Genomic DNA, 25,220 nt, shown 5'->3' with positions numbered 1-25,220 from the left:
CTGACTTCCACCCCTCCCCCCTTCCAGGGGTCTGTTATTAGCAGTCCACGCCCTCACCAGAGGATGCCACCTCCACCCCCACCCCCGCCGCCAGAGGAGTACAAGAGCCAGAGGCCCGTCTCCAACTCCTCATCCTTCCTGGGCTCCCTATTTGGAAGCAAGCGTGGCAAGGGGCCCTTCCAGATGCCACCGCCACCAACAGGCCAGGCCTCTGCCTCCTCTTCATCTGCTTCTTCCACCCACCACCACCACCACCACCACCACCACGGTCACAGCCACGGTGGCCTGGGGGTGCTGCCTGATGGGCAGTCCAAGCTCCAGGCCCTGCATGCCCAGTATTGCCAAGGACCAGGCCCGGCCCCGCCGCCCTACCTGCCACCCCAGCAACCCCCTCTCCCCCCACCGCCTCAGCAGCCCCCGCCCCTGCCGCAGCTGGGCTCCATTCCACCACCTCCCGCTTCAGCTCCTCCTGTGGGGCCGCATCGCCACTTCCATGCCCATGGCCCAGTCCCAGGTCCCCAGCACTATACCTTGGGCCGGCCAGGCAGAGCTCCCAGACGGGGAGCCGGAGGACACCCTCAGTTTGCTCCACATGGCCGCCACCCCCTGCACCAGCCCACCTCCCCCTTGCCCCTGTACAGTCCTGCCCCCCAGCACCCTCCAGCCCACAAACAGGGCCCCAAGCACTTCATCTTCAGCCACCACCCACAGATGATGCCAGCAGCGGGGGCCGCTGGGGGCCCTGGATCTCGGCCACCAGGGGGCTCCTACTCCCACCCCCCCCACCCCCAGTCACCATTGTCACCGCACTCACCCATCCCACCCCACCCCTCCTACCCACCCCTGCCCCCACCCTCACCCCACACCCCACACTCGCCCCTGCCACCCACCTCCCCCCATGGCCCACTGCACGCCTCTGGGCCCCCCGGCACGGCCAACCCACCCACTGCAAACCCCAAGGCCAAGCCAAGCCGGATCAGCACCGTGGTCTGATGAATGGAGTGTGTGAGCTGGGGACTGGGAAGGTCTGGGGAATCTGCAGGAGAGAGACCTCTCTGCTTCCTCAGTTTTTCCAAAATATACATGCACATAGAAATGTCCTCCTCCCCACTTCTTCCCTGCCTTGGAACCCCTCCTCTAACCCCCAACAGTCTCCTTGGGGTTTCCTTCCAGAGTTGAGACTCCTTGCCACTTGCAGCCTGTATGCAGGGCTCTTGAGCTCTGGGGAGTGGTGAGGACCTTTCAGAGATCCTCGTCCTCTTTTTCCCTCTCTTCACCCTCCCTCTCTCCCTTTCCCCAGAGGTCTAGTTGGGTGGCCTCAGACCTCTGGGCCAGTGTGAGCTCCCCGTCAGCTCTGGCTGGTAGGGAAGGGCAGGTGTTGGGAACAATGGGGGTGAAGGCTTCCCCAGGGCACCTCTGGCCAAGTGGGGCTAGGAGGGGGCTCTGCAGTGTTGTGGCCAAACCCCAGCTGGCTCGGCCCTCTCTCTGACCTCAGGGCCTGGCCATACACTTCCAGGTGTCTCCACCTGCTGGAGGATGTGGGGTGTCAGTGCACTCGGTGAGTGGGCCCCCACATATGCTGGTCCCCAGGTGGGGCAGTGCTTCCTCTTTGTAGCCGATCTCTGCTCTCTGTCTAGTGGGCCCCAGCCCAGACCTCTTCAGCTTCAGGACCTTGCCTTTCCTTGCAACGTTCTTATCCTGATCAAAGTCCAGACAGGTTTGGGGCGGGGGGGCTGAGGTCTGGGATGAGAAGGGCGCAGCCCTCCCTCACCCATATTGCATGCCCCCCATTCCCTCACACCTACCCCACCTACAGCTGAAGACAGTGCACTTTACAGATACTGCCCACAAACAGCCCACTGGGGCAGGGCACCCAGCGTCAGCCCTGGGGAGAGGGGCTCCCAGAGGGCCACCATGAGCCCGAGATGTCCTTCCTGAGGCAGACATTGAAGCCATCAGAGTGGGGGCTGGGAGCCAGGATGCCTGAGTCCTTCTGTCCGTCAAACTCTCTGCTGCCTCTCCAGCCCCTTTACAGCCCTGTTTATTTATTATAAATATATTTTTTACAAGCCCCAGCTCCTCTTCTTGCCCCGCATATCCAGCTCCTTTCTCAGCTCCTGCCTCCCTCTCCCCTCTCCATCATGGGCTGCAGTACAAACAGACAGACAGACCCTGGCTGTATGAAAGGCCAGGGACCCCGGGGTTTGGGGGTGGGGGAGGGCAGCAGCGGGAGGGGCTGTATGGAGAGGACCTGGGGTTTAGGCATTGTCTTTTCTCCTCCTTGTATATAAGAATGTATATTTGATGCCTCATAAAAGACCTTGTGCTCATCTCCCGCCTCTGCCTCCTACTTGTGCCCCCTCCCCCATGGTGGAGCCCCTGGGAGAGAGGCCTTAGCCCAGGGAGGTGAGGTGCTGATGATAAAAGCTCAGACAACTGGATGGGTGAGAGGGTTTGGTTGGATGGGAGGTGGGGGGGTGAGTGAGGTTTTGATGTTTGTTTCATTAACAGTTTGGATAACAGAGTGGCAAGGGTCTGGGCTTTGGAGTTGATCCAGTTCAAATCCTGGGGCTTTCCCTTCCTAGTGCACTTGGGAAAGGCAACCTCTCTGAGTCTCGGTTTCCTCAGTTGAAAACTTGGGGTGATAAGCCATTGCCACATGGGGTTATGATGACAGCATGAGGTAATGAGTGTCCAGCAGCCGGCATAGAGTAGGTGCTCAGCAAGATAGTTCTCTTCCCCTCCTTTCACAAGTTGGATACTTCCTCTATGCCCGTGGCATCTATTCTCACCCTTCCTGGGACTGGCCTGGCTTTGCCCTGGAGCCCTCCCCGCTTCTCCACAGCGGGCCGCATTTCTGTCCTTGGGGGTGTGGGCGGAGGGTTACCTGGGCCAGGAAGCCAAGGCTAGATACATTCATTATAAGAACTCCTGTATGTACTTGGGAGGTTAGATGACAAATAGCAGGGCTCCCTTTAGTTTACTGAGGAGGGGTCAGGCCCAGAGAAGGGGAGGGTCTTTCCCAAGTCCAGATGGAAGATCCTGATTTCTAGTCCAGGCTCTTTTCCAGTCCCTAAAGCTGCATCCCTATGAAATGGACATGTTTCCAGCAACACTGATCATGTCCTGGGGCTCAGTAGAGCCTAGGAGGAATGGGAGATGCTGGCTCTTGGTTAGGGTCAGCAGGGTCCCTGGAAGCAGCAGTCAGAAAATATTTGGGGGACTTTCTTAGAGTGTGAAATGGCCACTAAGAAGGAGCAGTTTGGATGACCCCCACATTTTTTTTTTTTGAGGCCTTATTTCCTCCACCTTATGGATGGCCCCATTCTTAAGCAGCTGGGATCAATATCTTTGTTTTCTTCTTCACATGCACATTTAAACAAAAGCAGCAGCTGGAGCCATCTAAGCATTTGGTCCAGAATCAAATCCAATCAGACTTTTTTTGTTTCTTCTCTGGTGGACCAGGTTGGACTACCTTTGATTGTTCCCACTTCTCCCACCTTCAGCCTGATGCTTGTTTTTGTCTTCCCAAAGCTCAGCTTTTAGCAGTCAGTCAGACTTGACTGCGGAGGTGATGGCACCCCACTCCAGTACTCTTGCCTGGAAAATCCCATGGACAGAGGAGCCTGGTAGGCTTCAGTCCATGGGGTCTCGAAGAGTTGGACACGACTGAGCGACTTCACTTTCACTTTTCACTTTCATGCATTGGAGCAGGAAATGGCAACCCACTCCAGTGTTCTTACCTGGAGAATCCCAGGGACAGGGGAGTCTGGTCGGCTGCCGTCTATGGGGTCGCACAGAGTCGGACACGACTGAAGCGACTTAGCAGCAGCAGCAGCAGCAGACTTGACTGTTGCCTTTGATGAAGTAGGGATAATAATCTTGCAGGGCAATTGTTAATAGATGGGAGTGAAACACCTGCCCCTTGCCAGACACACAGTCAGCTGTTCTCCTCTGCCTACGGAAAAAAGTGCAAACCCCTTGCCTTGACTTTGGAACGATCTCTGTAATCCACTCATTTCATGACACTTTGGTCATCCACTCACCATTTCCTGAAAAGACCTGTATGTAATTTCCAAACTCAGTATTTTACCTGTGCCTTCTCCCTGAAAGATGTACTCCCCCCACATCCCTGATGAAGGTTTTCTCACTCTTAAGAGATGGTCTTAAAGAACCCATGCCTCACAAAGTGTGCCCTTGATCACATTCTCTGGGATCCCTCGCATCAGTATCTATCTTCCCCACTAGACCATAACTGGCACAGGTGTGACGCTGATCTGAATTACCTCTGTCCAGAGCATTGCCCAGCACAGTGCTTGGCATAGCACAGATGACACTAAACTTTCTGTTGATTTGAATGAATAGTTCTTTCTAAGCTAAATCTTAAAGTATCTTTGCATTGGTTGATTTATTGATTGATGCGACCTGCAAGCTTTCAGGGCCCTCTGGAGCCTCCTCGTGCTTCTCTCAGCTCTCTCCTATCTTCTCCTCCTCCTCCCTTCCTCCCTGAAGTCCCAGCACTGGGCTGTCCCTGCCCCATCCTCGCTCTCTCCCTGGAAGCTCACCATCCAGACATTGGCTCCTCACCTCCCCATTTCCCTGAGGACCTGAACACAAGGAGTTAATTGGCCACCCTCAAACGTTTTACTGTCAATCTTTTTGGAGATGTGGATGAGGAGGGATGACACATAACAAAAGACAAAGGTCCTAGAATCTCATGGAGTTCTTGTCTTTACCTAGACCAGTGGTAGCCTAGAAGTCTTTCTGTGATGATAGAAATGTCTTATACCTGTGCTATTCACTATGGTAACCCCTAGACACATGTGGCTGCTGAGCACTTGAAATGTGGTTAGTTGCAACTGAAGAACTGAATTTTTAAAAATGCAAACAGCCACATGTGGATACTGGCTACCATATTGGACAGTGCAGGACAAGACTTTCAGAAGTAGACAGCCTGGGGGGATAATGCCAATACAACATAAGTGCAGGCCCAGAAGGAAGCACAGAATGTGTGGGGGTGCAAAGAAAGGGAAAACTCAACTTGGGGCAGGGGAGAGGGGTCAGGTGAGCATTTCTGGAACTGCTCCTTTAGCTGAGTCTTGAAGGGTGAGTAGGAATAAGCCCGGGAAAGAAAGGCATTTGCCAGAGGGAGCAGCATAAGCCTGGAGTTGTGTGAGTATGTTAATATTAGTGTAATAGTGAGAAAGGAATGGGAGAGGACAGCCCAGGTGGTGGGCATGGCACATCCTAAAGGAGAGGTGGGCAGTCCTCATATCCTCATTCCTCTGTTGCCAACAGGTTTTCTCACCCAGGCCTTGGAAGCTAAAGAAAGACCAGGTGACATGTTGGGCTACATAGCATCTCTGTTATAAAGCTATTATTTTTCCCTTTGTAATGAATGATTATGTTGAGGGGAGATGCATTAACATTATGTATTTGTCTTGTTACTCCTCAAACTTTCACCCACCGGTTTTAGCATTCACTGATGATTCCTGAGGTGGCCAAATGATGTCCAATGCCATCATTCTTTGCACTTGTATTAGTTGGCTCTCCAGTGTAAGGGAGAGCTTTCCCTTTTCCTACATTTATGTATCTATAGTCTCATGGACTCATGGTTGTCTATCATTTCAGTGAGTTATAACACATTAATATCATTCTTTATCTCGATGTTCAAAGTGTCCTATATTTAGCCAGCAGGAAGATGACTCCTGTGTCCTTTTGGCAGCTCTCCATCTTTCCTGAGCACTTCCTTATTTTCTGGTACCACAAGATGCTCCAGATTCATCTTATATTTTCCCTGACCCAGTCTTGGAATCAACCGCTTTTTCCAAGGAGCTCTGGTTCTTTTTGGTTGAGAATGGCATTTAGAAACCAAGATTTGGGCACTAGGTGCTTTGTTTTCAGGATTTGCTTTTTTATTTGGGAAAACTTTGAGCATCTATTGGTGATTTTCTAACTCCATCATTCTTTGCAGGAAAAGTTTTTCCTTTTCCCTCATTTTATTTATATCAGTGGAATCATGGATTTTTATTTTACTCAAATTATAAACCACTACTATCATAATTCATTTGGAATTATCATTGTTTTGAATGTATCATTTTATTGTTATGCATATGTATTGAGCACATAATATACATCTCTCTCTCTATTTACCTATCTATAAATCTCCACGAACTCACATAGAGACCTTGATATCTTAAGGAGGCTCTTTTAATAACCTAGGCTAGAAACAGTCAATGGCTCTCTTGGGGAGTAGAAGATTAGAAAAAGGCATGGGGAAGAGGGGATAAATTCCAGAGCTACTTAGGATTTAGAACTTGCAACTCATACCTACTTTAGAATTGGAAGGGACCCTGTTTTAAAATGAAGAAAAGTAATGCATGAAGTCACTATGCAGTTCATCCAGAAAACATGGATGGAGTGAGTGTGGTCAAGAGCAGAGCCAAGCATTCCAATCACTGCTCTGTACCAGTTCCATGCCAGACCCTCTCTCCCAGGTGCATGGGTGAGGCCAACTCAACCTCCAGTCCAGGGTGAGCTCCCTGCCGCTTCTCAGTTCTTAACCCTGCAGGGCCCAGACTCAGGCTGGTCCCAAGCAAGATCCAAAGATTGAGAAAGGATCCCATTTCCTGAGCACCTGTTTTGCGAAGGGCACCATTTGAGACTTTTACAGGCAGAATTGTATAGCAGTCAGACAGAACAGTTTGTACTCTGCTACTTACTAGCCATGTAACTTGGTTAAGTTTACACTACTCTGAATTTCAACCTCCTCATCTGTTATATAGGGATAACAATACCTATTTCATAGTACCTGGCTTTTGAGCAATGGCAGTTATCATGATCTCTAATCTTCATAACCACCCTGTGTGAAAGGGATTATATAGTCTCATTGAACAAATGAGAAAATCGAGGTTCAGGGAGGGGAGGTACATGGTAGATCTCAGTGGGTGAATGTCAGCTGCAGGAAAGCAGAGACCATGTCTGTCTTGGTCACCATTATATTCCCAGGGCCCAGAAAAGTACCTGGTGCATAACAGGAATTTGATAAATGTTCATGAATGAATGAACTGGGACTGACTGGGCTTCAAGGAGTCTATACAGTTTCCATTTGCCCTTCCAGAATGGTGGGTGGTGTCTGGGCTAAGAACCTTTGGGAAGGCTAAGCTGAGCTGAGACCCCAAACCTGGTCTCCTGACTCCTAATTCGTGCTCTTTGCCCTTCACTGAGCAGCCTCAAGATAGAAAGGCCGAACTTCTTTCAACCTAGGATTCAGCATATTCTTTTATCTTCTTTGTTCTCTTCACCTTCTCCTGCCTAGTTCTACTATGGTGGGAGCAAATGACAAAAGCATTTGACCAAGAGTCAGCAACTTCCTGTGTGACAATGGGCAAGTTTAATCTGTCTGGAACTTGGTTCCTCATCTACAGGTTGGGTAAATTGATCTACATCTTTCCCAAAACTGTTGCAAAGATTAAGGGAAGTAATTGGTATGAAAGAGCTATGTGGGCTGTTAAATGCTTACACATGTGAGAAACTAGTGATTTTTTTTTTTTTTACTGTTATTACCATTACCTTTCCTAGCTTTGTTTCCTGTCCATACAGTTGTTCAGTTGGGTCACTCACCTGTGTTTCTGGTGGAGAAGGGTTGAGGTTTCCCCTGACACCTAGAAAGCTAGAAAGGAGATGTCATTTACTATATGTATTACCTGGGACAAGTTTCCTCACCAGGCAAGTAGGGGATAAAGATTCCAAGCATTCAAGGCAATCTAAGGGTTCAAGTGATAAAAAATCTGAAATCACTAGGCACAGTGCCTGGCACAAAGGAGATTCTTAATGAGTTTTGACATACTGTTTGTTGACTCTCAGGAATGAAAATAACAGTTAACAGATACTGAGGGCCTTCTATATGCTAGGTAGTATACAACAATCCTTCAAGGTAAGTATTACCATTCTCATACAACATCACTCAGTTTCACAACCCGGGACTTACCCAAGGCCACATAACTAGAAAATGGCAGAGCTGGTGGGACTAGACGTCAGGCCTCTCTGACTACAGGGTGTGAATTCCTACCAGTGTTCCCCACTCCCTTAGAGATGATGCCCTTAGCTCAGCAGGCAGAATGAATATACTTAACTGGGACATGGTATAGATTAGAAACATGATTAGAAACTGATAACTGAAGGAATGACACTCTCCATCCCCTTCAAACATACTCAAGCTTACAGCAGATGCTTAATATATCCAGGAAATGTTTGCAAAGAGTATATATTATTTTTAGTGAATATATATTAAGGCTGCTCAAAAATATACATTCACTTTTCTGTTTACTCAGCATTTATTTACTGCTTACCATGCCAGGCGCTAAGGATGTATAAGATCACAAGGTCCCTGCCCTTAAGGAATTCACAGTCTGATGGAGGAACACAAAATAAGCACTTAAGCAGCATGTAGTGAAAATGAAAGTTGCTCAATCATGTCCCACTCTGCAACCCAATGGACTATACAGTGCATGGAATTCTCCAGGCCCAATACTGGAGTGGGTAGCCTTTCCCTTCTCCAGGGGATCTTCCCAACCCAGGGATCCGAACCCAGGTCTCCCACACTGCAGGCGGATTCTTTACCAGCTGAGCCACCAGGGAAGCCCAAGAATACTGTAGTGGGTAGCCTATCCCTTCTTCAGGGGATCTTCCCGACCAGGAATCCAACTGGGGTCTCCTGCATTGCAGGTGGATTCTTTACCAACTGAGCTATCAGGTAAGCCCAATCAGCATGTAGAGAAGTATTCTAAAATGTGCACAGTAGGTTCTTGAACTATTTATGCTTTAGGCCCACAACTGATGAGTAACTTAGAGCTCCTCAAATGCAGTAGATGCCTGCTGCTGCTGCGGCTGCTAAGTTGCTTCAGTCATGTCCGACTCTGTGCCACCCCATAGACGGCAGCCCACCAGGCTCCCCCGTCCCTGGGATTCTCCAGGCAAGAACACTGGAGTGGGTTGCCATTTCCTTCTCCAATGCATGAAAGTGAAAAGTGAAAGGGAAATCGCTCAGTGGTGTCCGACTCTTAACAACCCCAAGCCTACCAGGCTCCTCTGTCCATGGGATTTTCCAGGCAAGAGTACTGGAGTGGGGTGCCATTGCCTTCTCCAGTAGATGCCTGATCTATGGGCAAAGTATTGGTTTGATAGTCAAAACAGTTGCAATAAACCTATTCAGAAACTGCTCACAAACATGCACACAATGGGAGCAGAGGTACACATAGTAGATACTCAAATATAAGGAGGGGGCTATACACAATAAATAAAATCCATGCACACAAATACATAATAAGTACACTGTAGGCTCACAAGTGGGCACAGAGTAGGTACTTCAAATGGTGGGCACTGGTAGGCAATACATATGCTGTTGTTAAAATCCAATAGTTAAAATATATATACTCTCAGGCTTATTTTTGTAGGGGTACATGCCACAAATGAAAGTTGCTCAGTCGTGTCCGACTCTGCCACTCCAGTCCATGGAATTCTCTAAGCCAGAATACTGGAGTGGGTAGCCTTTCCCTTCTCCAGAGGATCTTCCCAACCCAGAGATCAAACCCAAGTCTCCCGCATTGTAGGCGGATTCTTTACCAATTGAGCCAGAAGGGAGGCCCACATGCCACAAATAAGGACACGATAAAAGTGTTCATTAAAATGCTGACTGACAATGACTCTTTGGAGCTAAGGATGGAACCCCCATCTCTGAGAAGCCTCTACACGCAAACTTGGACAAATAAATATTTCCTTCCTCTCCTTGGGGCCCAGGATTCTAAAAATCCGCAATCCCCGAGAAGGGAGCAGCATCTCGGCTTCCTTTTTTCAAAGCCCCAGAGGTGTCAGAGCCTAGACCTGGGAGCTATGTATGTCTCTCGTAATCTGCGGGCCTGCAGAAGGGTCCCTTGCAATCACGGACTCGAAGCCACCTTCTGTGGCCCACACCGGAAAGACCCGGGAGGAGAGCATGTTGGGGCGGGGCTCGGGCCAGTGTTGAGGTCATCGAGTGGGTGCCAGTTTGGACCCACCACCCACCAACGCCAACTCCTCTTCCGGTCTCCCTCCGTAACGCGCATGCGCAGCACTGGCCTTTAAACGTGCACCGCCGGTCCGTCCGGAAAGAGGGACCGATTTGCTAATTTCAACTTTGTTCCTCCGCCGCTAAGGCGGACTATTTACTTTCAGTCTGGGAAGCAGTTTTAAGTTCCCGCTTCCTGATAGGGGATCCACGCCTGCCGATTCAGCTCAGTCCCCACGGGGTGATGGCTTCCTAGGGCTTGGCCTCTCGCAAGGCATACGAGGCTCGGAGGGACATCCCGCGGAGGGATCCGGTTTGTTGTGGTGAAGGGAGGGGGGGGGAGACGGTGAGAAACCAAGATGGCGGCGGCGGCACTAAAGGCCGCGGCGGTTGGGAGTTAACTGTGGTGGTGAAGGCTGTGGTAGTTGGGAGACAGCGGCAGAGTTTGGAACGAACGGAGCGGGACGAAGAGGCGATAGAGTAGCGTCAGTCTGAGCCTCTCAGAGCGCGGCAACTACACGTCCCCTGGGCCCTCGGCGGGCGGCGGCCGCCCCGCTTAGGGCCTAGTCTCCGAGCAGTGCCTCGGCTTCGTACAGCGGCGTCCGCCATGAGTCCTTAAGGGCGGTCCGAGCCCTCCAGTCCTAGGGCGCACCATGGAGCCGGGGTCTGACGACTTTCTACCGCCGCCGGAGTGCCCGGTGTTCGAGCCTAGCTGGGCGGAGTTCCGAGACCCTCTTGGCTACATTGCGAAAATCAGGCCCATCGCCGAGAAGTCGGGCATTTGCAAGATCCGCCCACCCGCGGTAAGGCCTTGGGCCGGTGGTCGCCGGAGATGAAGAACTAGGGTAGCGGGCGGAGAGGTCCAGATCAGAGGGCAGCTCAAGGTGTGGGGAGATGGGGTGGCTAGCACCGTTGTGGATGCGGCGCGGGTCGGAGAAATGGTGCTGGGGGCAAGGGGTCTTTCGTGGTGGCCCTAAGTCAGAGACCCACTCCCACTCCATCCTTCAGGATCACTCTTAGTAAGATTCAAGAAAGGGATGCCTAGTGGCCCCGGGGAGAGTTCACAGAGAGGTACCCCAAACATCTCTTGGTTACCCCGAACCACCTAGGTCAAGGCTGCTCTAAAGGTCTTTTCTCCCATTTACTGGCATCACTTCTCTTAATGCACGCAGTGTGGTGTAATGAAAAGATCACAGCTCTGAAGGGAGATAGACCTTCAGAACTCCACTCTGCAGTTTACCAGCTGTGTGACCTTGGTCAAGTAATGTAATTTCTCTGAGCCTGTGAAATGGGTTCCATGAATGGTTATTTCGAGAATTGGATTAAACTAGGTAGCGTCTATGTGTAGTAGGCACTAGGTAAGTGGTAATTATTGTGACTGCGAAGGTGTTTGATGTGGTCATTGGTTTGCTTCTATGTGGGTTGACTCATATTTACTCATAGCCTGCCAGGCCAATACATTTATGATAATATTCTGGGCTGGTAGACCAGTCAGGAAATCAGTCTCACAGGGAATGCTGTCTGGCTTCCCTGAGATGGGTTCAGCGAATTGTCCTTTTTTCCTAGTTGAAGGCAATATTTGGGCCTTTCCTGCCCATCACTACCCAGGCTTGAGTCTTGGATCAGTCAGCTTGGGGTGGGGTATGAGTCCTTCTCAGAAGATTTCTACTCTGATCTGTCCCAGGATGTAGGAGGTGCCAGATGATAGGATATTCTTGAACCCTCAGAAACAGAATGGTTGGATGGATGGAAGTATGCCTCCTTTGGAACCCTTGATTCCCAGAGGTCAGCGACAAAGGGCGGTGTATCTGTACTCCTAGACCTGGCTTCAGGCCAGGAGAAGTCCCCCAAGCACTAGGATACACTGCCACCCTGCTAGCATCAAAGGGAAATGATGATATATGTTGTTCAGTCACCACTTGGGATTCAAAGGACAGGAATTGAGTTTGGGTGTTTTTGAGCGGGTGTCTCCTGGCTGAAACCAAATGAGAAACCTCGCTGCCACCTGAGGAGGGCATAACAGGCCTCCTTATTTAACTTGGTGCTTTCTGGTGCTCAGCCATAGATCTAGGCTGGTTTCAAATGGATCCTTTGGGAGGTGTTGGGTAAGCTGATTTCTTCCTTATTGGAGCCTGGCCACATATCTCTGAGGTATCTTTGTCCATGGTGGAAAGGCTAGCAGAAAGGAGAAGCTGGAGTCTTGGGCAGCCTCGGGGAGGCATTCCCTGAAGTGACTTGGCAGGCCTGTGGGAAAGAGGCATATCTGACATAAGGGGTAGTTGAGCCTTGAATTTTGTATCCCATTTTTCTGTCTTGGACTTCTCAGGGCAGACTGGCGTTGTGCACGTGTTGTTACCCTTCCTTGGGAGACGAGGAGTAGGAAATGTGACATGTGTGTGTGTCTGTGTGTGTCTGTCTGTGTCTCCTGCAGGGGGCCTTCCTTTGTTACGCTTCTCTTCTCTACCTCAACACTGTACTTCCCTCTAACCCAGGAGATCTGGCTCTTTTTGGTTTTGTTCGGTTTTCCCCTCCTGTAGAGCTGCTCCTAGGCCTCCTTTAGAAGTCCCTCCTAGCGGGACTTCTGGCTGGAATTTAAAGCACTCACCCAAGTGGTGCTTGGGCCCAGAGTTGGAACGTTTGTAGGGGTGGGTGCTTGGAAATTGGAGGTTTGCCTAAGGAAGGGCAGGGGAAGGGTAATTTGGATTCTGAATTGCTAGGCGAGTGGCTGCCACTCTTGGGGAAGATGAGTGCAAGGAGAGTGTTGGTATTCTGGAGTAGACCCAGGGGAGTTTGGAAGGGCCTTGCTTCCTGCATCAGGTGGCCAACCATTTTATCACCATCCTGCCAATACTGACATCCTGAGTATTTGACACATGAGAATATGGGACTGAAGCCAGGATGAGGGAGCTTGTAGGTCCCAGGGAGAGCCAGGCAGGGAGACCACTGAACCTTCCTCAGCTATCTATCTGTTGTATGTACAGCTCCTGCTCTAGGATTTCAGTTCTGCCACTGTCAGGTTGCTTGATGTTGCACTTATTCTTATCTCGAACTTGATTTAGGAGGAAAGAAGGGTGCCTGGAGTTCTGGGTTTGAGCACCTTCCTACCTGGGTTACCTGCGCTGAGGGCAATGCCCTACTGATGGGAGGCAAGGGAGCATGGGGAGCCTGTGTGGACTTGAGCCATATCTTTTTAGTTTGAGTTTTTTTGTTGTTAGTTTTGTTTGTTTTTGCCCCTACTTCACGGAGTCCCATGTGTTTGCTACCTGCTTTGCAGGGGTGGGGGTGGGGATTATGTATGCATGTAAGTATGAGTCCTTTGGTCCCTTTTCTAAAAGTGTGTGTACAGAAGAGGCCAGCAGCTTTTTATTCTCTTTAACTGCCCCTCCCCTTTTCCATGTGAATGCATGTGTGAGTGAATACTGGTATCCTGGTGTAGTGTAAAGAGCCTTGGACCAGTGGTCAGAAGACAGGGGTTCTGGTCTTGGCTCTACCAGTAACTCAGCATGTTATTTTGGAGAAATTACAATTCTTTTCTGGGCCTCATTTCCCCCATTCATTAAATGAAGGCACCGGTCTAGGTTACTCCAGGTTCTTTTCACCATCCCAGCAGGAGCCAGGGTTCTAAGAAGGACTGCTGGGAGGGTGGAGGGAGGAAGGAGCATTGGGGAGGAGGCTCTTTACAGCTGCCTTTTGGGCAGGACACAACAAGCTCCAACTTGGCAGATCAGTCTCCTCTACTTTTGTTATCTTTCCTAACTTCTCTCCTCCTCCCCAAATCCTCCCAATTTTTGCTACCACAGTCAGTGGTGCATTCCAGCGCTTAGAACACCCCTCCCTCCTTCCTACTTCTTCCCCTGCCTCTTCCTGGTACTGGGCAGGTGTTTGAGAGAGGACACATAGGAAGCCTTTCTGACCAGGTGAGTATTGCAAATTCTTGCTCCTTGTTCCTTGCTCTTCCTTGCAGTGTCTATCTCACTGAGAGAACGAACATTAAAGGCCCAAACTTTAAATAGCCCAAATTGGAGCTGAGCTACTCTGCAGATATATTGGGTAGTGAGGTCAGCCTTAGATGTCAAGTCTTAATGGTGATTCCTTTGAATAACATTTTCATTTGAAAACCAGTTTAATTTTTCGTATCAGTCTTATGAGGAAACCAGGGCAAGAGTTCATATTGCCACCTTACAGTTAAGGAAACAGATTCAGAAAGGTAAAAATCCCATAACTAGTAAGTAGTAGAGCTAAAATGTGAACCCACGTCTTCTGACTTCAGATCCTGTATGCTTTCCAGTACAGCACATGCCTAAGGGATGTGTGCATAGGGAAAGTTTGAAGTCAGCTGTTTTGGACCTCATTTTTCTATTTCTTAAAATTGTACCACTGTACTGTTGGAAGGGAATCAGGAGACATTTCCCAGGGTATGTGCATGGGATGTTGAGTATGGACTCGAGGTACTTCTAAAGCTCTGTTGTGAGTTGTGTTTGTATGGGTTGGGTGTTTGCCAGGTTAAAAGGTCTGGGGTGGCTAGAGGTCTGGGAAGCCATGTATGGGGTGCTGAGTTGCTTTTGGTGCCCAGCCTGGTCTTGCACTATGCTGGAATAACCCAACTCCCTTTCCCCTTCTTACCCACTCAGGACTGGCAGCCACCCTTTGCCGTTGAAGTGGACAACTTCAGGTTTACTCCCCGAATCCAGAGGCTGAACGAACTAGAGGTAAGAAGACTAGCAGCTGGTGGTGGGGTTGGGAGAATGGATACCTGAGCTCTGATCCTCTTTCCCTCCTACCTTCTCTGGCTGAGGTACTTTACCTAACTAGGCCTTTATTCTGTCTTCTGTGAAGTTGCCTGGAGGGCACGGAGAAGCTTTAGAGCTCTGAATATAAACCAGAGCAAGGGCTTTTAGTCTCCCAGATCTGATAGTCCCAAGGCTGGGGATTGTGCTTTTCCCACAAACATTTGGTACTTCTGAAACTCCCCTGTCAACTAACCCACCCTACTTAGGTCAGCAAAAGAGAAATATGAGGCTAACTGAGACCCTTTCTTGCTTGGCCAGCTGAATATGTCCTCATCTATCCAATTCATCTACAGCCCTGTGCTTCCTACCTTCCTTCCATGGTGCTTGGTAAGGTGGAAGGTGAGGTGGATGGGCAGGAACAACAAAAGAACTGGTCTCTGTGGAAGCTGGAATGGTTACAAACTTGGACAGAAGGTCAGGCAAGTAGGCTTTTCCCTCTCCCTTATGTTCTGTACAGGAAATATAGGCCCTTTGCATGGGTAAGGTGAGGTTCTCCATGAAAGACTTGAGAATGCCCCAGAGCAATGAGAGTAGATGCTCTTAAGCCAGTTCCAAGTAAAATCCTGGAGTTTCCCTTGGAAGATGTAGATTAGAAGTATGCTACATACTCCTCTCCCTCACTTTTATGTATCTTCAAGCCTTAATAGATGTCTATGGGTATGGGGCTGACTATTAGGCCCAACCAAATACCCATAACTTAAAAGGTTACTTGTCTTTTAGACTGCAGATCCTCAGCCTTGGCACTATTGACATTTTGGGCCAGGTAATTTATTGTCATGGAGGGCTGTCCTGTGCATTGTAGGATGTCTGTCATCCCTTTAGGATGTCTGTCAGCCCATTAGATACTAGAACATATTACCCTCTCCCAGTTATGGCAACCAAAAAATGTCTCTAGACATTACTTAAATGTCCTCTGGAAGGCAAAATTGCCACTTATTGAGAATCACTCTTCTAGAGTCAGTCTAGGTACTGTTCTGGTCAGGGCAAAAATCATCTTTTGTATGGGATACAAGTTCCTTAGAGAGATGGATCTGACCAGGTCTCTTGGGGTATAGGTAGGGCAAGGTGTAGGCTACCATAGGACAGGGGCAGGTTTTCTAGAGTGAGAGTGCTGGCTAATGAAGGGGCGAGGGGCAGGCATGAGGCCAAGGTTGGAAAGCTAAAGGGTTGAAGTGGAAGGATTAGGGTTCCTGGCCCCTTAGGGATTCTCATAGCAAAGGAGCCATAGGATATTCCTTTCTATGGCTAGACCTTACTTTTCCTCATCTATGAAAGAACTGTCCCTGTATCCCCCTAATGGGATCAGAGCAAAGCAATGAATGGTAAAGACTTAACCTAGTTCTCCCTAAAACTAGGCCCTCTGGCTAGGGTGAGGTGGTTATAGACTTGGGGAGCCCTTCTTGGGTCACAGATTTCAGGAACACATGGCACATGCCTTGTTCCTAGGATCTTTTGCCCACATTGGGTCCTGGGTAGGTCAGGTACCAGTGCTGCTGTGGTACACCATCTCAGTTCTTTAGGCCATTTTGTCTTTAGCGTGCACTCACACCCTTTGGCCACCATGGAACAAATTTCATGGTGCATGTGAAGAGGTGAATGTTCTTTTTCGGAGCCTTCATTCTCTGAAACATGCCTAGAGCTTAGATATAATTCTGTAGTTTCCAGAGGGCATTTACTGTTCCTGTCATAAGTCTACTCTTCTGGGGTGAGTGGACTGGGCAGTTGTTTTATTTCCCTCCTAATCAGAAAACAGGGGTCCAGAGAGTAGAACTAATTTACTCAAGACTATATAGCAGATTATTAGCAGAGGAAGAGCAAAAACTTATTTGACACTCAGGTTTCTTGGTACCTGCTGTGTGACTTGAGGAAGCAGAGGCTCTGTAAGAGATGATGATACTCACACAGCCCTGTCAAGGAGACTGAGAAAGAATATATGTAAAGCTTTGGCTGTTGTGACTCAGCCTGCTCTGTTTTGGGACCTTGGGCTTCTCCTGTTGACTGGAAGATGGCAAAGATAACAGAGGTGGGTGAGGTACTACCTAGAGTTGAGGATCCAGTTCACTGGGAGAGGCCTGCTGCTCTGTAGATGAAGTGGGCTGCTCTGTATCCCTTCTCCTGCCCTAAGATTAGGCCAGAAGATGGTCAGGTGCAGGGGGAGGCCAGCCTCTCTGAGCCATTTCTTCTCCAGGCCCAGACGAGAGTGAAACTGAACTACTTGGATCAGATTGCCAAATTCTGGGAAATCCAGGGCTCTTCCTTAAAGATTCCCAATGTAGAACGGCGGATCTTGGACCTCTACAGCCTCAGCAAAGTAAGAACAGGTTTTTCTCAAAAAACCTCCCCACCCCACGCCTTAATATCCTTGGTATTCTGGGGGCCACCTTGGTTTGGATATTGGATCTCTAGGCTACAGTGGAAGGGGCACAGCCTGGTAGCACACAAGCTGTCATCAGAACTTCTTGGCATCCCTTGGCTGCAATTTGAGTCTGAGTGGTGGAGGTAGGAGGGGGTAGCCTCCAGTGAAGTAAGGGGATGGAGTTGTCCTCGTTCTTTCTGTACCCACACACAGTAAATCACGTCCCTTCCTGCTTGTCCTTACAGATAGTGGTGGAGGAAGGTGGCTATGAAGCCATCTGCAAGGACCGTCGATGGGCTCGGGTGGCCCAGCGCCTCAACTACCCACCAGGCAAAAACATTGGCTCCCTGCTGCGCTCCCACTATGAACGCATCGTTTACCCCTATGAGATGTACCAGTCTGGAGCCAACCTGGTGGTAAGGATGCCAAGCCAGGGTGGGAGTAGGCTTTCTTCTGCCAGATGCAGATTTCCACACTTGCTCTTAATGGAACTGGTTCAGTGGAGTGGACTGGATATCTGGAGAGGTCCGAAAGAGATGAAGTCTGGTTGTTGGGGAGATGTTTGGAAGGAGGGATGATATAAGCAAAAGCATGAGAATTCTCAGAGTGTGTGCTGGTGTCAGTGGTAAAGACCAGTTAGGCAGGGCCTGTTGGCAGGGGAGCGGGGATGAAACCACAACTTTGGTTGCCATTGGGGGGAGGGTAGAGGGAAGTCCTTGCTATTGGGGGCTGGGGCCCCATGCCCTGACCTTTACCCTTCACCTATCCCCAGCAGTGCAACACACGTCCATTTGATAATGAGGAGAAGGACAAGGAATATAAACCTCACAGTATCCCCCTTCGACAGTCTGTGCAGCCCTCCAAGTTCAACAGCTATGGCCGGCGAGCCAAGAGACTGCAGCCTGATGTGAGTGCTTCCCTACTTTTAACAGAACTTGAGGGGTGAAGAGAGTTCTTTCCCTCTGACCAAGACTCTTCCCTGTTCCACTCTCCCTTCTCTTGGTTCTCTGAGTTCTGAAAAGTAGTGTGCCTCTTTCTGGCTTCACTCTTGCTCTTCCTCTACTCTCAACTGAGCTTCTGAGCTGGGTTTTGATCTCTTTGCATAATATCTTCCCTGTGTCTGCTGTTTTTGCCTGCCGTGTTCCTTTCCTGACTCACTCACTCTGCTTATAGGAGAAGAACTCTCTTTCTCCTTACACCTATATTCTAGCCTCAGAAAGAAGCTTATATGCCAGCATTCTTCTGGGCATTGGGGCTACAACAGGAAAGAAGATGGACACTGTCCCTGGGCTCACCAAAGCATGTAATTTACCAGACCATATTAGTCTCTGCCATTTATTGGTAGTGTCAGATACTTAGATTTCTTTATGTATATCTTTCTCAAGCCCCTTGTAACTGTGAGATAGGAGTTAATATTCTCATTTTACAGTTGGAAAAACTGAGATCCATCTTAATTCCATTCCAGGAGAGGGATGAGGAGGGAGCTCACTTACCCTCAGTCTCCAAAAAGCAATCTAAATTCTTGCCGTGGCCCACCTGTGCTTCAGGCCTGATATGAACTAGTCAGGACTATGATACAGTCCAGGCTGTTCTTTTAGAATGGGGCAACCTGCAATCTTGATTCATTTCCTTCTTTCCTCCTAGCCGGAACCCACAGAAGAAGACATTGAAAAGAATCCTGAGCTAAAGAAGCTGCAGATCTATGGGGCAGGCCCCAAGATGATGGGCCTAGGCCTCATGGCCAAGGATAAGACTCTGCGGAAGAAAGGTGAGGCCTGACAGGCTGGGGAAGTGTGAAGAATGGCCTCACCTGGGGAGAGGAGGCGGGGCCCTAACTGTTCAGACTTGTACTTTAGAGCTATTCTCTCTCCCAGATAAGGAAGGGCCCGAGTGTCCCCCTACTGTAGTGGTGAAGGAGGAGTCAGGCGGGGACATGAAGGTGGAGTCAACCTCACCCAAGACCTTCCTGGAGAGCAAGGAGGAGCTGAGTCACAGCCCAGAACCCTGCACCAAGATGACCATGAGGCTCAGGAGGAACCACAGCAATGCCCAGTTTGTAAGGACCCAGCCCTGACTTCCTAATGCTCTGCTTCTCATCCCTTCAATGAGCATTTCCCCAGCATGGCACTGGACCAGGTTGCATTAAACAGAAAAGTGGGCCTGGTGGGCCCTGTCCTCAGGTAGCTCACTTAATTGGGGAAACAAGGCCAGCTCACATGGAACAAAGAACAGGAAAGGGTGATCAAGTGCTGTTAACATGAAGTGCTGGAAGGGTGCAGAGAAGGAGACTCCCTCTCCATTGTTTCAGGATAAAGGCTAAGCTCCTCATTACCATGCATGATCCAGTCGCAGCAGACCTCTAGCCTCATTCCCCAGCACTGCCCACCTTACTTCTCTGCTATAGCCACACTGAACTGCTTGTAGGTATGTTTGTTTTTTCCCTGAGACGTGCCATGCTTTCTTGCCCCATCCTTTGCACATGCTGTTTCTTCTGCCTGGAAGTTTCCCCCTGTTCTCTGCACCATTGCCAAATCTTAGTTTGCCTTCAGATTTCAGTTAGTTTCAAGTGTTACCTTTTCAGTGAAGTTCTTCCTCAAGGCTGTTCCTCATCTCCAGCTGATTTGTGTGCTTCCTCCTCTAGGTTTCCATAGTACCCTTTTATGGGGAGCTATTGGCAGTTTCTACACTGCCTTTTAATTTTTATGAACTTGTGCTTCTGGACTATTGTATGCCTTTAGAAGGAGGATACCGTGTCTTACTTATCTCTGTACCATAGAGTCTGGCATAGTGTTGAACACCTAAGTGTTCAGTAAATGTTTATTGAATGAATAAAAATGGGGAATTCAGCCCTGAATCATAAAGACTCTGCTCTCACATCTCTACCAGTTAGTTTATTTGGGGAGATTCTTGCTTGCAGTTTAACTCCTGAGCTAGCATGACTAACCTGTACAAGGCTATGAATGATCCAGCCATCAAGCACGGTGGGTTTCTAACAGAGATCTCTGTGGACTAAGATACTGTCTGGAGGAGTATTATGTTTGAAAGGCTGGACGGGGCTTGGGTTGATGAACTGTTGCCTCCCTCCCCTGGCAGATTGAGTCATATGTGTGCCGAATGTGTTCGCGAGGGGATGAGGATGACAAGCTCCTGCTGTGTGATGGCTGTGATGACAACTACCACATCTTCTGCTTGTTGCCTCCTTTGCCTGAGATTCCCAAGGGTGTCTGGCGGTGTCCAAAGTGTGTCATGGCGGTAAGGACTTCCCAGCCCCAATCTGTGTCTGCCTCATAGGCTGTCCTTGCCTTCCTTCATCTGGTCTTATTGAAAGCAGCCTCCTAGCTCAGCCACAGTCTTATGTTTTGGGTCCCTGAGGTTGGGCTAGGTTGGGCAGAGCTTTGGGAGAAAGAAGAGGAGGACATTCAGCCTGTGTTCTCTGGAAGCTCTCAGACCACCTGGGGAGGTGAGATTCATAATTAGATTGTATATGATGACATATAATCAAATGTTAAATTGTGTGTTAGAAATTCAGATGTAGAAGTTCAGAGGAGAGGAAAGTGACTAAGAGTAGTAATCAGGGAAGGTGTCAGCAATTAGATTTGGAGGACAGGAATATGAATAAAAAAAATGTCCTTTTGATTTTCAAGTTTTTTATTTTTTATTTCTTTTCGAAAGCTCTATTGTAATAGTCTGGTGTATTTTCTTCTCATCTTTTCATTGTTGCGTATATATAACTATCTTTAACAGGTTTGGGATCATACTGTGTACTTTCATTTGTTACTTTATAATCATTTTTCTGTATTATTCATGAGTATGATTTCTTGTAAAGGGTTCATCATGTGGGTATAATATTTATTAGTTATTTTCCTTCTGTTGTGATAATTAAATTGGTTTACACTGTTGTAGACTTCAGTTACAAGCGTTGAGCAGACTTTCTAGACTGGGGATGGAGGAGTTCAGGAGTAAGGCTATGTGGGGATAACGTACCTAGTGCAAGAGAGGCAGTGAGGAGAGCACCTGAAGCAGCAGTGAGGGCTAAGAGGCCTGGTAAGTCTGCCAGTTTCATTTCATGAGCCTTTTACCTTGATCCAAATTCTGGGTTGCTCGTCTACATCTTTCCCTGGCTTTCTGGGAGAGTAGATGTTGATAGTCTCTCACCCTGTCAGCTGTGGTCATAGTGTCCAGGTATGCATGTGCACATGGACACACACACACACTCACACGAGGAAAGAGACTGGGGCAGTGTAACGCCTTGGTAGTGGTGGGGATTCCTTTAGGGAGGAGTTTGAATGCCAACAGTATCATAGACAACAAAGATTGTCAGGTCTACTTAGCTCTCTTCTTTAAGTGGTCTTGGGCCGGTGAACCAGGTTGACATTTAGATTTCAGACATGAGCAGAAGGTGCGTCTGCCTCGGGTACATACAACTCTCATCTAAAACCATGAATATAAGTACAAAATGAGTTAGACATATGTCCTGTTTTATGAGACAGTCTAAAGAGCAGAAAGTGTGGAGTTTGACACTAAGGGTTGGTGCCTTTGTTTCCCATCCTCCGAGCTACTGGAATATTCGGTGTTGTTTTCCCAGGCCTGTAGTTCCAGTCTCGGCATAAAAATTTCTCTAAGCATCCTGTATAAACTCACATTTTGTCTTGAAAGAAAGATAGTGACAGAAGAGAATGGGGTAGCATATTAAATCAGAGCCCATGGTTTAGATAGTCAAGTCCTGAAGGAAGAGAAGATAAAAGCATGGTAGAAGTGCATGTGAGGAGTGAAGAGACTAACTGCACTGAAGTACTAGGAGAAAAACATAGAGCTATGATGTGAGACCTGCCTCAGGGGCCTTAAGTACAAACCTAGGGCTGTTCTCCCTCCTGATTCCTACCCCATATTCCAGCTCAGCTTTTGGGGATTCTCCACCTCTTTGCCTCTACCTTGGTGACATGTTCTCCTTTGGGTTTCAGGAGTGTAAGCGCCCCCCTGAAGCCTTTGGCTTTGAGCAGGCTACCCGGGAGTACACTCTGCAGAGCTTTGGCGAGATGGCTGACTCCTTTAAAGCCGATTACTTCAACATGCCCGTACACGTAGGTGATGGAGGGCTGGGGTAGTGTCAGGGCTAGGTTCATAGGTGTCTGATGGTCTATAGCTCGCCTGGGTCAATGGGGCCAGGATATGATGAGCCACAGTCATCAGCTACCCCTGTTCCTTTAGATGGTACCCACAGAACTTGTGGAGAAGGAATTCTGGCGGCTGGTGAATAGCATTGAGGAAGATGTAACTGTTGAGTATGGGGCTGACATCCATTCCAAAGAATTTGGTAGCGGGTTCCCCGTCAGTGACAGTAAGCGGCACCTAACCCCTGAGGAGGAGGTGAGTAGATGATTCATGGTTATATTCAGCTGTGTGACTTAGGCAAGTCCTTCAGTATCTGAAAGACCCAGTATCTCTGTAGGAAGGGGACTGTTATCCCTGCCTTATGTGTTGCTATGAGATTTAGATGGGATGATGTGTGTAAAGAGCACAGCCTAGTATCTTGCGTGGCATCTCCAGTCATGAGATTGGCTATTTTTTGTCTGTAGAATGGGAGTAGTATCCATTTCACAAATTTTATAAGAATTAAATGAGAAGGTATTTGAAGTACCTGTCAGAGTACCTGGCTCATTCATAAGAAGTGTTCAGGGACTGGGATTGTAAGTGCAGGAAATAAAGAGGCCCTAGGCCTGTATCACAAGGAGGGTACATTTTGGTCCAGAGCAGGGGCTTTTAACTTGCAGATACTTTTGTGAGTGGGCACATCTATAAATTTTCCTAAAATTGAAGTAAAGTGAAGTGAATCGAAATTTTGTCTATGCATTTGAGGGAGGCAGGGGGAAGAACATCTGTAGTATTTTTTAGACGTTTCAGAAAGGTCTGTGACCTCAAAATTAAGGTTCCTTGGAATAAAGAACTCAGCACCTTAGCAAAACTCTCTTTTCCACAAATACCTGACCTATCAGGAGTATGCTACGAGTGGTTGGAACCTGAATGTGATGCCAGTGTTGGAACAGTCTGTACTGTGCCACATCAATGCAGATATCTCTGGCATGAAGGTGCCCTGGCTCTATGTGGGCATGGTCTTCTCGGCCTTTTGTTGGCATATTGAGGATCACTGGAGTTACTCCATTAACTACCTCCACTGGTGAGTGGGGTCCTGGGCAGCCAAGGAAGCATTCAGGGTGGGCTCTTTGAGTGCCCACTCTACGTGTCCCCTTTCTTTTTGGCCAGGGGTGAGCCGAAGACCTGGTATGGGGTACCCTCCCTTGCAGCAGAACATTTGGAAGAGGTGATGAAGAAGCTGACACCTGAGCTCTTTGATAGCCAGCCTGACCTTCTGCACCAACTTGTTACCCTCATGAATCCCAACACCCTCATGTCCCATGGTGTGCCGGTGAGTGCCTAGGAAATGGGCAAAGAATAGGAATGAGTTAGTGATGTCCTGTATGGTGGTGGTGGTGGTCATTGTCTAGAATATACCCCCATGCCTTTCTCATTCTTACTCTCTCTTAATCAGACTGTAGGTTTGATGGAAATAATAGTGCTTAGAGATACAGTGTGATGGTGAGCCACCTCGGCCAGATGTTTCAGGGCAACGCCTTAGGGGTGGATTCCACCAGTAGAAGAGGGAAATGAAGGAAGGACTGGGCAAGACAAGTCTCCTTACTGTTAAGGGCACACATCATTGTCATTCACCTCCTATTGATCATAACTTAGTCACATGGCCACATATAGTTGTGAGAAAAACTGGAAAATCTGATTTTTATTAAGGATGGTCATGTACCAGCTACAAATTGGAGGTCATGTTATTATGGAAGAGGGTGAGAATGGATATAGGGGGACAACTAGCAGTCACTGCTATACTTTCCATATTGTGACCCATCTTGGAGAAGTGAGTAGGTCTGTTTACTTATTTAACAGGTCAGAGTTCTGTGGTGGTAATTACTTTGCAAATACATAAGTGTATCACATCAAAATGTTGTGCACCAACAGGTTATATGTCAGCCGTATCTCAGTAAAGTTGGTGGGGAGTGGGGGGAATTAAGCTAAAAAAAAAAAGCCAATATCTTTCAGCATTTAAAAAAAAAAAAAGCTGAACTCAGAGTCCTGGCTTGTCCTATTCTCCTCCTCTGTAGTCTTCTCTCCCACTCTGGGTACACATCCTGGCTTACCTCTAAGGGGCTTTATATTCCTGGGAATTTCTAATGTTGATTAGCATCAGCCAGTTTTCTGGTATGGGTCTTAAAATAACCTGATCAGTAGTCCTGTAGGAATAGGATTGAATACATCTTCCACCTCTGCTTCAGTCTTACTCATTCTGTGGTTATACTTCTCCCCACTCCCTTCACCTCACCACTTCCCCTACACACACACCCCCACACCCCAGCCTTAGCTACCCTGCCACTTACTCTGATGTATGGGACATGGTAGACAGTCAGTACATACTGAATTAATCTCCTTGAAATTCCTGGTCACCTGAACAGCAGGTCTTTGGACTAAGTCAGTGGTTCTCACCAGAATTTCTTGCCTTCAGCTTGTTTTACTATACTATATAATCTGCAAGTGATACTTTTACACATTTTAGTGGTACTTAGCTAAGGATTGAGATACCTAGGAAATTAGAGGAAATGAATTCTGCAACAGTTCAGGTCACCTTCCTCCACTTGGGGGAGGTCGGGGGGGGTTACATTTTCCCTCTCTGCCTCACCCCATTTGAAAATGACTGGGCTCAAGGTATGGAAATGATCAAGGGCATTTCAAGTTATGCTCTTTGCAAGTAGACATTGAGTCTGACCTTTCCTCAGACTACTTCCTGATTCACAGCATCCTTTCTTTCCCACAATGTCAAGAATTGTACGAGTAGGAGAGGATTCTCCTTAAGGATTCAGACAGCTAAGATGCATATATATGTGTGTGTGTGTGTGTATATATATATATTATATATATATATATAATATATATATATATAATAGCTATTCAATCCTTGCCTCTTGTTTAA

The 25,220-nt window shown here is 48.3% G+C and overlaps 2 protein-coding genes across 24 annotated transcripts in view; both read left to right on the top strand.

The window, feature by feature from the left end:
- The window catches only part of IQSEC2 (IQ motif and Sec7 domain ArfGEF 2), an 81,711-nt gene extending 75,648 nt beyond the window's left edge, over window positions 1-6,063 (top strand). For all 10 annotated transcript variants that reach the window (XM_061410194.1, XM_061410201.1, XM_061410193.1 and 7 more), the window contains one exon: window positions 28-6,063. In XM_061410194.1, coding sequence (XP_061266178.1) covers window positions 28-993 — 966 coding nt within the window. In that variant the 3' untranslated portion in view covers window positions 994-6,063. The remainder of the gene's footprint in view (window positions 1-27) is intronic.
- Window positions 6,064-10,141: 4,078 nt separating this feature from the next.
- Window positions 10,142-25,220, top strand: part of KDM5C (lysine demethylase 5C) — a 31,242-nt gene continuing 16,163 nt past the window's right edge. For 4 of the 14 annotated variants that reach the window (XM_061410182.1, XM_061410180.1, XM_061410181.1 and 1 more), the window contains exons 1-13: window positions 10,143-10,848; window positions 14,677-14,754; window positions 15,094-15,249; window positions 17,024-17,146; window positions 17,437-17,607; window positions 17,964-18,098; window positions 18,836-18,959; window positions 19,066-19,247; window positions 20,285-20,443; window positions 22,153-22,272; window positions 22,400-22,558; window positions 23,185-23,366; window positions 23,453-23,615. In XM_061410182.1, coding sequence (XP_061266166.1) covers window positions 10,699-10,848; window positions 14,677-14,754; window positions 15,094-15,249; window positions 17,024-17,146; window positions 17,437-17,607; window positions 17,964-18,098; window positions 18,836-18,959; window positions 19,066-19,247; window positions 20,285-20,443; window positions 22,153-22,272; window positions 22,400-22,558; window positions 23,185-23,366; window positions 23,453-23,615 — 1,902 coding nt within the window. In that variant the 5' untranslated portion in view covers window positions 10,143-10,698. Of the gene's footprint in view, window positions 10,849-14,675; window positions 14,755-15,093; window positions 15,250-17,023; window positions 17,147-17,436; window positions 17,608-17,963; window positions 18,099-18,835; window positions 18,960-19,065; window positions 19,248-20,284; window positions 20,444-22,152; window positions 22,273-22,399; window positions 22,559-23,184; window positions 23,367-23,452; window positions 23,616-25,220 lie in introns of those variants that run through there. The other 10 variants (XM_061410188.1, XM_061410187.1, XM_061410191.1 and 7 more) reach the window with 8 other exon arrangements.

Source organism: Bos javanicus, chromosome X, assembly GCF_032452875.1.
Source record: "Bos javanicus breed banteng chromosome X, ARS-OSU_banteng_1.0, whole genome shotgun sequence".
In the NCBI taxonomy this organism is placed as follows: domain Eukaryota; kingdom Metazoa; phylum Chordata; class Mammalia; order Artiodactyla; family Bovidae; genus Bos; species Bos javanicus.
The sequence above is the reverse complement of the archived record's forward strand: the minus strand, read 5'-3'. Positions and strand labels throughout refer to the sequence as shown.